Source organism: Sceloporus occidentalis, unplaced genomic scaffold (genome assembly GCF_023333645.1).
Source record: "Sceloporus occidentalis isolate IW3139 unplaced genomic scaffold, rSceOcc1.0.p SCAF_7, whole genome shotgun sequence".
NCBI classification, from domain to species: Eukaryota; Metazoa; Chordata; class Lepidosauria; order Squamata; family Phrynosomatidae; genus Sceloporus; species Sceloporus occidentalis.
This window is the reverse complement of record NW_028316987.1, coordinates 6,875,553-6,887,781: the sequence shown is the minus strand read 5'-3', so window position 1 is coordinate 6,887,781 and position 12,229 is coordinate 6,875,553. Positions and strand designations below refer to the sequence as shown.

Sequence of the window (12,229 nt, the reverse complement as noted above, 5' to 3'; positions counted from 1 at the left end):
CTATAGTCTGCTATATGATCAGGCTCTGTGCTGGAGTTATCAGAAATATCAGATATAAGAATGAGCTGCCTTTACTCTCTGCCGTAATCAGTGTTTTGCATTGACTCAAAATGTTTGACTACGTTCAAAGAGGTGATAGTGCTACCAGCCAAAAGATATGGCATACCTATTCCATCCCTTCCTATGACTGTGTATGTGTGATTAAAGATAAGAGATGAAAGATATGGTGGGAAAACACAAAGGGGGTAGAATTGGGAGATTACAATTTCTAGATTCCCTGCAAAATTCTGTGAATGAGAGAAGACAATTGCATGATAAAAGCCTCATCTGGAAACAGCCCTTCTCAGTAGTTTTGTTAGAAATTAAAGGTTAGAATTCTGAATGGACACAGTTCAGTGCCCAAAGCTACCTTTAGATAGACTATTTCCAAAGACTTGCCTTGTGGAATCAGGTCCCTACCCTTGAAGGGTGACACAACCTTAACCTTTATTCCAAATCAACAGAAAGATCATCAACTGGAAGAGCAAAATCATCCCCAATATTGCCCCTATGGCATAGGCCATCTTTGTCATTGGTCAACATGTCCAACGAGTGACCAGAACCCAGGTCCTGCTTTTCCCCTCTCTGCCTGCCTCAGTTTCTCGTAATCATCCAATGGAATTAGTGCATAAACACCAGAGCACACCCACACTGTACCAGCTCTAGAGCTCCGGCAGATCCGCTGGAGTAGGAAGGAGGAGGAACAGGAGGAGAAAGAAGATGAAGAGAGAGAAGGAAGAAAGACAGCAATAAAGTTAAGGAAGTCCATAAATAGCAGAGGGAGAAAAAAAACACCACTTAAACAATACCTCCCCATCAATATTAAGAACTACAAGTGAAATTCAGGCAAGGTCCCTCTCCAGTGCTAAAAGCTTGGGTTTCTTAAAAGTTAAAGAGCACTCAGGTGAAAGTGTAGACTAGTTGGAAATAGCTATGCATCCCTTTTTTAAAATAAGAACTATGCTATTATGCTGGGGGTGTGGAAGGGAAGTGGGTTTCGTTGCCAACATTGCAACCTGCAGGACACAAGGAAAGGAGATGTTCCTTGTAAGTCACACAATTGCCTTTCTCCAATTTAGGAGAAAGGCAGCATAAATATAATTTTTTAAAAAATACAAGGAATTCTTTTTCACTGGAGAACAGCCCAGACATGAATATTTTTTCAGAAGGGGCCAGAACTTCTGTTTTGTTGTCTCAGGGATGATCTGGACTCCAGGAATGGGTGAGACATGGGAGGCCAACTACAGGAAGCTAAAGGAAATTCACATACCTATGGGAAGGTTAAGGGAAATCAGAGTGAGGGTTGTATACGTTAGATAATGAGAGGAGACTGTAGAATGTTAGAGGCTTGACTGACAAATAAATAAATAAGGGAGCCACTAAGAAGGAGAACTCTGACAGAGAGACCAAGCTAGACAACCCCATTCTAGATATTGTTTTCTGGGAAATTCCATGGTCATTGGTTTATTCATAGAGGCCTCTGTGTCTACTCACCTGAAGCATCCCCTGGTGCTGCAGTCCTTCCAATGTTGGGCAGGAGGTACTCAATATTCGGCACTGACTGCGCCTCCTGTTCATCTACAGGGGTCTGTGAAATTGATACATATGCTGTTAGGAAGAAAGGCTTAAGTTGCATGTCAGAGGTGCAATGCTTCCTGGATGTCTCTTTCTGTTTGGCCGACATGTGATGAAGTGGATTGAGGCACACTGCAGGAGCTCAGTATCCCATGACTGAAAACTCAGAGCTCCACCATTTCCTGTCTTTCTTCCTACATTCTTTCTTCAATACAGTTGGCCCTCCATATCCATGGATTCTTTCCATTCCATGGTTTCAAGCATATGTATAAATTCCAAAAACCAAACCTTGATTTTGCCGTTACATATAAGGAACACCATTTTACTACTCATTATACAGTATTTAACAGAACTTGAGAATCCACGGATTATGGTATCCATAGGGGTCCTGGAACCAAACCCCAGCTGATACCAAGGGCTCATTATACTAAGGAGAAGTTGGAGGGGAGGATGAGAACTGCTTCTCTAGATTTCCTCTTCCCACATCCCACAGCAATGCCATAATATTCCATGAAAGAGTACAGCTGAAAGGAAACAAGTGGATGCCTCATCTAATGTTGGGACAAAGGGGCAAGTGAGTCATCCCTCATTCCTCATAGATCTCTCCCCGGATAAGTGTTCCTAAGGTTCCTAAGGTTGGACTGGAATCAGAAGAGAGTTTATTTAACCTAAGATGAGTTAAAGAACCAACGATGGTGGCATATTCATGCCACGAGTGGAGAATATGAAGTCCATGGCTGCATGCAGCCCCCTAAGCCTCACTTTTGAGGGCACTAATCCACTCCTATTTTTTTTAAAAAAAATCTGTGTTATTTTCCAGGTAATTTTTCCTCCTTTCTATATTTGTTGTTAACAGCTCTCGAGTCGATCTCGACCCAAGGTGAACCTGCGGTTGAGACATCTGCAAGACTCCTTTGCTCTGCTTAGGTCCTGTAAACTCATACCCATGTCCTCCTTAACAGAGTCAAACCATTAGCATGTGGCCTTCCTCTCTTTCTACTTCCCTCCAACTTTCCTAGCATTATTATTTTTTCCAGTAAGTCCTCCCTTCTCATGATGTGCCCGAAGTACAACAGTCTCAGTTTGTCATCTTGGCTTCCAGGGAGATCTCTGGCTTGATCTGCTCCAGGACCCCTAACCTTGATTTTGCCATTTTATATAAGGGACACCATTTTGCTATGCTATTGTATTTAATGGGACTTGAAAATCCACGATTTTGTTATCCACAGGGGTTCTTGGAACAAAACCCCAGCGGATTACAAAGGCCCATTGTATATATAACATCTATATATATAGTCTAGCTATTATTTCAACTGTTTTACTGGAATATAACTGTTTGAATTTAAACATTTTAATTTAACAGTTTACTGGAAGTTGTTCACTGTTAGACAAATATCCAGTGTCAGTTGCTTCTTTCTAAAGACTTTATTTTATAGTGCAAGAAATGCCATTCAGAAACAAATCCTGTTCAGCCAAACAACTTGCATTAAAAGCACTTTTAATAGAACAATTATTATTTAAATTAATGGCCATAAAATCTGAACTGCATTTGACTACTTAATTTTCTGATTTAGTCCTATGTTGGTGCAGTCCTACACATTAATGCAAAACAACAAACAAACAAACAAAAACCTAACTAGGTTTAAATAAACAAAAAATCCATTTGAAATTACCAAAACTGTTTTTGTTTTAACTTTTTTTCTTTTAAAAAACCCCGTTTTCCCCCCAACCCTGCCCTCAAACAAGCAAAAATGCACAAATGCACACACCCCACCCAATCCATACCTGCTTCCTTCAGAATCCCTCTCACAATGGAAACAGGAAATGATGCAACATTTCTTCCAGTTGACATTTTGAGAAGGACTCTACAGAAGAAGTGAGGTATTTTGAGGTGCTGATGGTGCATGAGCTGCATGGGGCAATGGTGAATGGAAATTGGTACCTGGCCCGCACAGCTTTCCTGTCCTGTTGCATGCTCATTCAGATCTCAAAGATTCATATATTATTTCATATAGTTATATATCTTATATTTATATTTCTTATATGAAATATATCTTATATTTCATATAAGATTCATATATTATTTCAAAAACTTGTTTGACAAAAGTTGGGAAAAACTGAATAAACTAAACAGTGAACATGGAAACATGTGAGGGAGAACACACATGCAGACCTCATGAGTCAAAACCTTTGTCAAGAAAGCTCTACCTATCTTAGGGAATTTACACCCACAACCGTCCTCTCTTCTGCAGTCACACCCTGCCCATAAGTGTGCCCTAATCAAATACCACTAAGTGCCAGGAGAAACACCACCTACACGTGATGCCCAGGATAAATTGTCCCAGCACCATGTTTCCCTGAAGCTTGAGGAACCAGCAGCCACAACAAAGTGTACATTCCCTTCTTCTCAGTTACTCACCTTCTCACCTTTGTCTTCCTTGTCGCTGAAAAACCAGTCTGACTATGGAAGAAATAAAGAAGGAGAACAATCAAAACCAGAGTCAAGGTGCTTCTAATGCTTAAACTAACTAGCTATCTAACTATTTCTTAATCCAAGAATGAAGACAGGTATAGCATGGAATGAGGAAATTATAGCAGTTTCTTCAACAGTAGCAGCTAAATTTTGATTTTCAGAGTTAATTCCCTTCTTGTCATCTTTAAGGGAAGTACTGTTCCCTGTCTCTCTCTGTCTCTGTCAGAGATGAGTTAATCAGAAAGCTTACAGGGCATGGCAACCTTCTGAAGCATTTTAGAAGTATATTACAGAAATGATCAAAGCTCTATTAAATATCTCATTACTATTTACTCCCTTAGGGGCATTATGGTCTTATTAGGCAGAGGAATGTAAGGAGAAAAAGTGGAGGGAGAAGAGAAAGAGTTTGAAATTGTTTAGCTGCTGAACAACTAAATATTGGAACAAGAAGTGTTTAACAGCATACATTGTTGCCCATTTAATTAAAACAGGGAGATATTCCCTGTATCGCACGTAATATTTTATACAGTTAAACTGATATGCTACATTGAGAAATGCTAGATTCTCTCTCCCCAGCAGTGGGAACAATAGTTAAACAACAAAAACAACAACAAAACACCCTGAAACATGCAATAATGTATTTTTTATTTATCATGAGATTGATTTTGATATCTGTGTGTATTTCTTTGCAAGTAAATAATAACAAAATAAAATAAAAACAACTAATATATTTATATATTTATCTCTTATTTTAGTCACTGCATTTTTATACTGGTCAACAGCTAAAACTCTCTGAGCAAGTCACAGAACAGAGATAAAACAATTAAACTCCAGAATAAAACATTGGCATAATATTCAAAATGAATAAACAGTCATAGAATAAAACTAGAGAAAAATGAACAGCAGAGGACACAAGCAACACAAGGATCTAACAAGCACATTTTTAAAAGAAACTGAGAGACTAAAAAGCCTGGGAAAGTAAAAAGGTATTCAACTGGTGTTGGAAATGATAGAATATAAAAACTAATCAAAAATATAGTGCAATGCCCTCCAACATTTCACAGAAGAAAACTGGGACATGTTCGGCCAAGCAACATCAAAGTGTGGTGAAAGTGACAAAAGTTATTAATGAGGAAAAATACACAAGCTGAAGTTTGTGTTTGCCTGAACCTGCTGAAAAGGGCAAGACTTCACTCTTTTCCTCTCCTCTCCACACTGCTAAATTAACTGAATGCATTTTTTTTTTACTTGAACACAGTTTACAACAGCAACTTTTGTAAGATGATGACAAAAGGTGGAAGTGGAAGGAGAAATTGGGATATTTTGGAAAAAGTTGTGTGTGATGACAGTGGATTAATAAGGACTATAGCTGTCAAATTTGGATTTCTGGAAGGTATGCTAGTGGTCACCCCATCTTCTTACTTGGTAAAGATATAAAGACAAGGGGCTTAGAAGATAAACTTATTAGATCACCCATGTTCTTAGCATGAAGGATCAACCTTTACAGCTGCCTTCCAAATTTCCACTCCCTCTCAAGCAGCTCCTTGGCCACTTACATGTTGTATGAGGGTCTCCACAATCTTGTAGCGATCAGGCATATGTGTTACCATGTCGGTCATGTTGTCCTCTGATGTTCTGACAAGGGTGGGACCAAACACCAGAGCAAGATTCCGGGGCTCCATCTGCAAAGCAAGGTTTTGTGAGTTGTTTTTTTAAAAATAAACACAACATTTGTCAGCAAGCGTGTGTGAACAACTACACACTGTCTCCTACCAATACTTTAACTTTGGACTGAGATAAATACACATTAAGGCATTATTTCCCTCATGTAACTAGAACTGCATCCAACAGAGTGGGGTACAGAGTGCTAGCTCTGTGTCAACCATATTTTGGGAGGCTTCTTAAGTTCTCCTTGATTTTGAAGACTGAAAAGAGAGGGCTCCTAATCATAGAAAGAGCCATAATTGGATTATCAACAGTTCAATTGGTGCAATCAGAGCCTCAACCACATCAAACTGGCTTTGCAGAGAACCTATAGCAAATGGAACAGTCTCCCTAGCTATAGTCACTATCAAGGATATACAAGGATGGGGGAAGTCAAAACTCACTCTAGATCACCCTCATCAAATAAGGGGTTTAGAGTGCCCAAACAAGGCTTATGTTCTACTATTATCACAGCAGTTTTACCATACATGGGACTTCACATCATTCTATAAGCAAATGGAAGTAGATGTCTATCTCTTCAATCTCACAAACTGTTTTATATATGGGAATAGAGACAGAATTGTTCAGACTGAACCAAACTCCCAGGAAGACCAGGGTCTAAAGATAAATCCATGGCACTGGCCTGTTACAGACAGCCAAAATAAAGCTGCTTCGAGTCACAGTGGAGGTATGGTGTTTCAATGATGCATGCATCCTAAGAGTCCAGACGCCACACCAAAGCCATGCTCCAGTCCTTAGGGCTGGAGCGTGGCTTTGGTGTGACTTCTGGACTCTTGAGACACATGCATCATTGAAACACCATACCTCCACTGTGACTCAAAGCAGCTTTATTTTGGCTGTCTGTAACAGGCCACTATTATATGGGTTTGTCACCTTAACCTGAATCTAAAAATCTGTCATATGGATAGGGGTGGCCTGTGATCTGACCAGGGAAGTGTTTCATCCCACAGTGAGGCACACAAACACCACTTCTCAGAGAAGCAGTAAACTTGTGGCCATTTTCTACCCTGGAATACTGCACTGGACTCATTGCTCACTATTTGGGGTAAGCTGCCATAGATGTGGATGTTTATTCGTGCTTATGCTGCTTCCTTTTGATTTCATATAAAGGAAGGTCAGGACACCACAAGGAACAGTTGTTAAGAGAACAGGGAGAATGCTTTGCAGAACACTTTTGTGTTGTGTGGGTCAGGATCAGCTGTGTGGTTCAGCAGTGATGATGGGCTGGGAAGACTGTAATGGTGAACTTTTTCCAAATCTGCTCAGCATTGGTCTGCTGCTGCTCTGAGTGAGCTAGTTATGAGAATGTTAAACAGGAAGGGCTTGGGATAGCTGAAATCAAGTTGCAGAAGTGAAAAATAGTTTCACCTGCCTTTTCCATTAACCTTTGGCTTTCATTGATTATTATTGCTGTCCCTTTAAGGGAAGCTGAACAGAACTCTGAGGAAAGGAAGAAAAAGACTTCCCCAGGCCAATTCACACTACACAGTATTCTACTTTAATTGGCATAGTTCTAGGCAATCCTGGGGTTCATAGTTTAGTGAGCACTGGAGTGCTCTGGCTGTTAATTCTAAATGTCCCTCCCTGAACTGCCAATCATGTGATTCTATAGGATAGAATCAAGGCCCTTAACATGGAATAATAGTGCTATAATTCCCTAGTGTGGATGGTCTCAGGGCAGCTGGGTTTGGTTCTGCAGTAACTGTGACAGCATTGATACCCCTCTACCAAGCTGCAGCAGTAGGTTTTGGTCAATGGAATGTAGTATAATACAGGCATGGACTCTGTGATGGTGATTTACTCCAGTTGCTCCTATTCCATGTGTACTTTTAAGAGGACAATGTTCTCAAATTTATGGAAAAGAAAGGCAGATCCAACTACCTTTTGCACTGGGATCTGCCTTCATCTACAGCAGTCTTCCCTTATCTGTGGAAGATATGTTCCATGATGCCCAGTGCATACCTGAAACCACAGACAGTACTATATACTTGTAATGTTTTTGGACTGTGATTGACCATGTCCATGACTACATTACTGAAACTGCCGCAAGCAAAACCACAGATGGGCAGAGGACTATGTTATATTTTCAGACTATGGCTGACCATAAGTAACTGAAACCACAAAAAATGAAACCGAAGATAAGCGTGGACTACATGTGGTTTTAAATCTCCCTAAATGCTCACATATCTCTTTCCTTCACAGATACCTCCAATGACTTTGGGCAAGGGCCCATTACAAGCTTTTGCTCCTGGTATTTAAGGCCCTGCAGTTTAACCTCCCCAAATATCTGGCAGTTTGGCTAGCATGGTAAACTATCTAGGAATTTAAGATCTACAGACAAAAGATTACTGGTGGTTCCACCAATACGTACTGCTCTACCAAGGCTGTGAGCCTTTGAGGACCTGGCTCCACATATGTGGAACAGTCTTCCTATACACCTCTGGCTGGAGGAGGGCCTTACTCACTTTCGTAAAGGGTTGAAGACCTTCCTCTTCAATTAAGTTGCTGAGTGTGCCAGCGGCATCACTATGAGGGTGCGGTGGTGTGGCCTGCACTGGGTGACACCCCAGAAGAAGGATGACATTCGGTCAGGCCCACCCCCCATGCACTGTCCCAGCCTTTTCCAGGGTGGCATAGAGAAAGGTGGGCGGCATGGAGGGAAGGAGTGCACCACCCCCAGAAGCCCCAACCTGGGAACTCCACCCCTGGAAAACCCCTTCCTGTACCAGGTGACACCTGATGTAGGACCACCACTGAAGGAGAGGGGTAGCAACTGATGAGGATTCTGTTTTTAGTATATCAGTATATTATTTTAGTATGTTATCATTTTATAGTGTTATTTTAGCATTTTATAGTGTTGTTTTGATTTGTTTTTTATTATACATGTCTGACAATGTTATAAATAAACATTATTATTACTACTACTGTATCCCAACTCGCTCCCACTTAAAACTCTCCCATCAACTGCCACCTGTTTGCAAAAGAAGCATTCTTATTTCTGACTAAACCTGGTTAGGGCTATGTTGAACAAACAGTGCGTTGGATAAGAGCTTTCTCTTTTCAGGAATGAGGCTACTTTTCCACTAGCTGATCCCTTGCCTATTCTACATTCAGTCTTTTAAAAGCTACATCTTCAAGGAAGGTTTTCTGTCATTCCCCACCATCACCATTCACTGCTCCATCATCACATGTTGGCTAGATATTTTAGAATTGCATTTACACCAGGATTTCAAATTTTACCATCAAACTAAGAAAAACAAACAAATCTATATTATGAACTAATTATTTAAACAAAGAGGAATCAATGCATTTAAAACTGGAGCTGAAAGACTGTGCTGATTTGTGCTATGCTGACTTGTTAGATAATAGAAATGTATTACCTTCAATATGTATTCACTGATACTTTTTTTCAGCTTAGCCTGTTACTCTTTATCTACTTGGCCTGTTCTCTATATTTTTAAATTGAGCTTATAGGTTTAACTATGTGTGCTAGTATACTTCACCTCTCAAGTGGCACTCTACTTCTAGAGGTGGCTTTTTGTGTGTGTTTTCACTGTAAATCAGAAACAGTTGGAAGAAAAAAAAATTTTTTTTAGAAAAATAGCTAGCATATGCAAGCACAAGAACATTTTCTCCTTCTTTATCATATGTTGCTGATTAGCAAAATGTATTCTTGATTATTAGGACTCCAACGGTAGGTAAAAAAATATCTCCATAGCAACTGTATAGTTTCCAGAAAATTAGATATCCGTGTCTCAAGGCAAAACGAGAGAATAGGCAAAGAGAACTGTATCTACTTGGATTTAATCTCTGATGTCATGGCTCTGCTCTCTGCCTCAAGCTTAGTGGGCAGAAGAAAATGTGTCCCTTTCCCTGATGTTTGACTGAAAATCCCACCAGTTTTAGCCAGCACAAGTGAGAAATCCTGGGAGTTGTAGTCCAACATCTGGAAGGCCTCATTTTCCCACCCCTGCCCTATTAGAATTTATGATATGTGAAGTCAATTGATCATGAATGCATCTTTTTGTTAAACTATGGCTCCATACAGACTGCCAAAATAAAGCTGCTTCGGGTCACTTTGGAGGTATGCTGTTTAAATGATGCATGCATCCTAAGAGTCCGGAAGCTGCGTCAAAGCTGCCCTCCAGCCCTTAGGACTGGATTGTGGCTTTGGCATGGCTTCTTGACTCTTAGGACGCATGTATCATTTAATCAGCATACCTCCAAAGTGACCCAAAGCAGCTTTATTTTGACCTGTCTGTATAGAGCCTATATTTACTTTATAAAATGTCTTTGTCATTACTTCACCCTGTGTGAATTATTATTCTTATGGTGCAAATGTCTTAGGATGAAAGATGCAACAGTCAGTGAACTGATGAAACACAAGGCAGGTAATAATCTCATTCCCAGGGTCCAGTGACACACTGTTGTCACTACAACAAAAGCAATTCCTGGCCCAGTTTGTAGTGAAGAGAGTACCAGTTAGATGGCTACAGGAGGGATTGTGCTGGCATTTTGTTGAGTGATACCCTAGGAACCATAGTTTTATGGAGTAATTAACTGCACAATCCTATACATATATGCACAACACAAGTCACATTGTACAGTCAACCTTTCCCTTATGCGGGGGATGCGTTCCCCCCCCATGTAAGGGAAAAAACATGTATGCTCAAATCCCATTAGAAGTAATGGGGCTCATGCCCGCGGCACTACATGGGGCACGCGGCACAGGCCCCATTATTTCTTCCAGGGCGTGTTAGTGTTTTTTCCGGCACAGTTTCTAGTGTATGCTCGAAGCCACATATAACGCGGGTGCACTATATTCAATGGGGCTTACCTCTGGGTGAGTGTGTATAACAGTGGTTCTCAAGTGATGGAATGGGACCCCTGGAGGGGAAGAGTTGCTCAAGGGGGGAGCGAGACTTGGAGACACTGATCCCTCCTCCTTCTTTTCCTCTTCCCAAACTTTTTTATGTGTAAAATTTACACAAGTGTTGATTTAAATATTGAATTTACTTATATAAAACTGTTCCAATCTGAACAATGTTATTTCCTTATAAAATGTGAAAGTGTGAGTTAAAATATAAAAAAGTGTGAATGAAAATATACACGCTAAATAAAGAAAATATTAAACACTGAATTTTATTTTACATCGAATGAGGGGAGTGTGACATCTGCATGTAGATATAAGGGGGTGAGGACAAAAGGCTTGATTACCGATAGAGTATAGGATTGGCCTGGTAACTAGTTCCCTAGTACTATTTCCCATGGTTCTTTTAGAGAAGACATGACATTAAGCCACTGCAAGCTTTTCCAATCTGCAGCTCCTTAGCTGGGTGGGACTATAAACACCATAATCTCCATCTGAGGATGACAGAAGTTGTACTCAAATCTATTGGGGGGCACCAAGTTGGGCAAGCCTGCTGTAATATATGTAGTAGATGAGATACAACCTCTGGAGTATTTGAAAATGGGATTCCATATTTAAACTCAAGGTTCAACGCTCTTCTTTTCCTGTGGTGAAAAAAATATTTTGTAAATTATGAGTGGGAGGTATCAGCAAATGTTACCTTGTTCTTCTCAGAATGATCTGCAATTGTTTTTAGATGTCCCACAAGGAATTTCAGGGTCTCATAATAATGGCCTGGTAAATCCCGGATCTGCAGTAGAAGCAGAAGAAAAACAGCAACAACTAATTAAATGTTCAGCCTTTCATGCAACATATGATTAATCTTTCAGTCTTACTCTGCTCCCTATGTTCTAGTTTTTCTTAAGCTCTTTCCAAAATTTATTGGCAGATAAACTGTTTCACAATGGGTACAGTAAAACCATCCAGGAATATGTATGCTTCTGAAATCCACTATTCTTCCTCAGAGTAACAACAGCTATGCAAAACTCAAAAGCTTGCAAACTCCTATGCTAACTTCTATTTATTTCCCCAAAGATATAGTTTTACCTGCTTTAAAGACAGTAGGGCAACATCCATTTACAATTACTCTCACAAGACCTTTGAGAAGCAGATCAATAAAACCTCCAGGTTCTGCATCCCTACTCTAAGGGAATTATCTTTTTTCCCCATATTGCTGCTACATGGTCCTAGCTATGTGAATTAATATCTCCATCCCCATAATGATGGAAAGAAGCAGGTCTTACCTGGCAACATCTAAACGTCCTTTAATTTATAATGAGTCATAGGGTTTATATGTGTAAATTTCACCATTAGTTTGTCAGCATCCCCTTGTACGTTAAGTAGTAGCTGGACTCAGCTTGGGATGGGGTGGGAATGAGGATGTGCTCACAGATGGGGTGCACCTTTCTTTTTCTTCTCCTGGGAGCCAAGAGCAGCTGTATTTTCATGGTCTGAATTGCCTCCCCATCCCTTCCTTTCCAACTGATAAGAAGAAACAGCAGCCCCTT

At 40.3% G+C, this 12,229-nt stretch overlaps 1 protein-coding gene across 3 annotated transcripts in view; it reads right to left on the bottom strand.

Annotated features, from left to right (window-relative positions):
• Window positions 1–12,229, bottom strand: part of ARHGAP23 (Rho GTPase activating protein 23) — a 228,789-nt gene that overhangs the window by 13,033 nt on the left and 203,527 nt on the right. For all 3 annotated transcript variants that reach the window (XM_089531789.1, XM_089531787.1, XM_089531788.1), the window contains exons 19-22: window positions 11,383–11,472; window positions 5,644–5,769; window positions 4,034–4,075; window positions 1,534–1,627 (exon numbers count right to left, since the gene is read on the bottom strand). In XM_089531789.1, coding sequence (XP_089387915.1) covers window positions 1,534–1,627; window positions 4,034–4,075; window positions 5,644–5,769; window positions 11,383–11,472 — 352 coding nt within the window. The remainder of the gene's footprint in view (window positions 1–1,533; window positions 1,628–4,033; window positions 4,076–5,643; window positions 5,770–11,382; window positions 11,473–12,229) is intronic.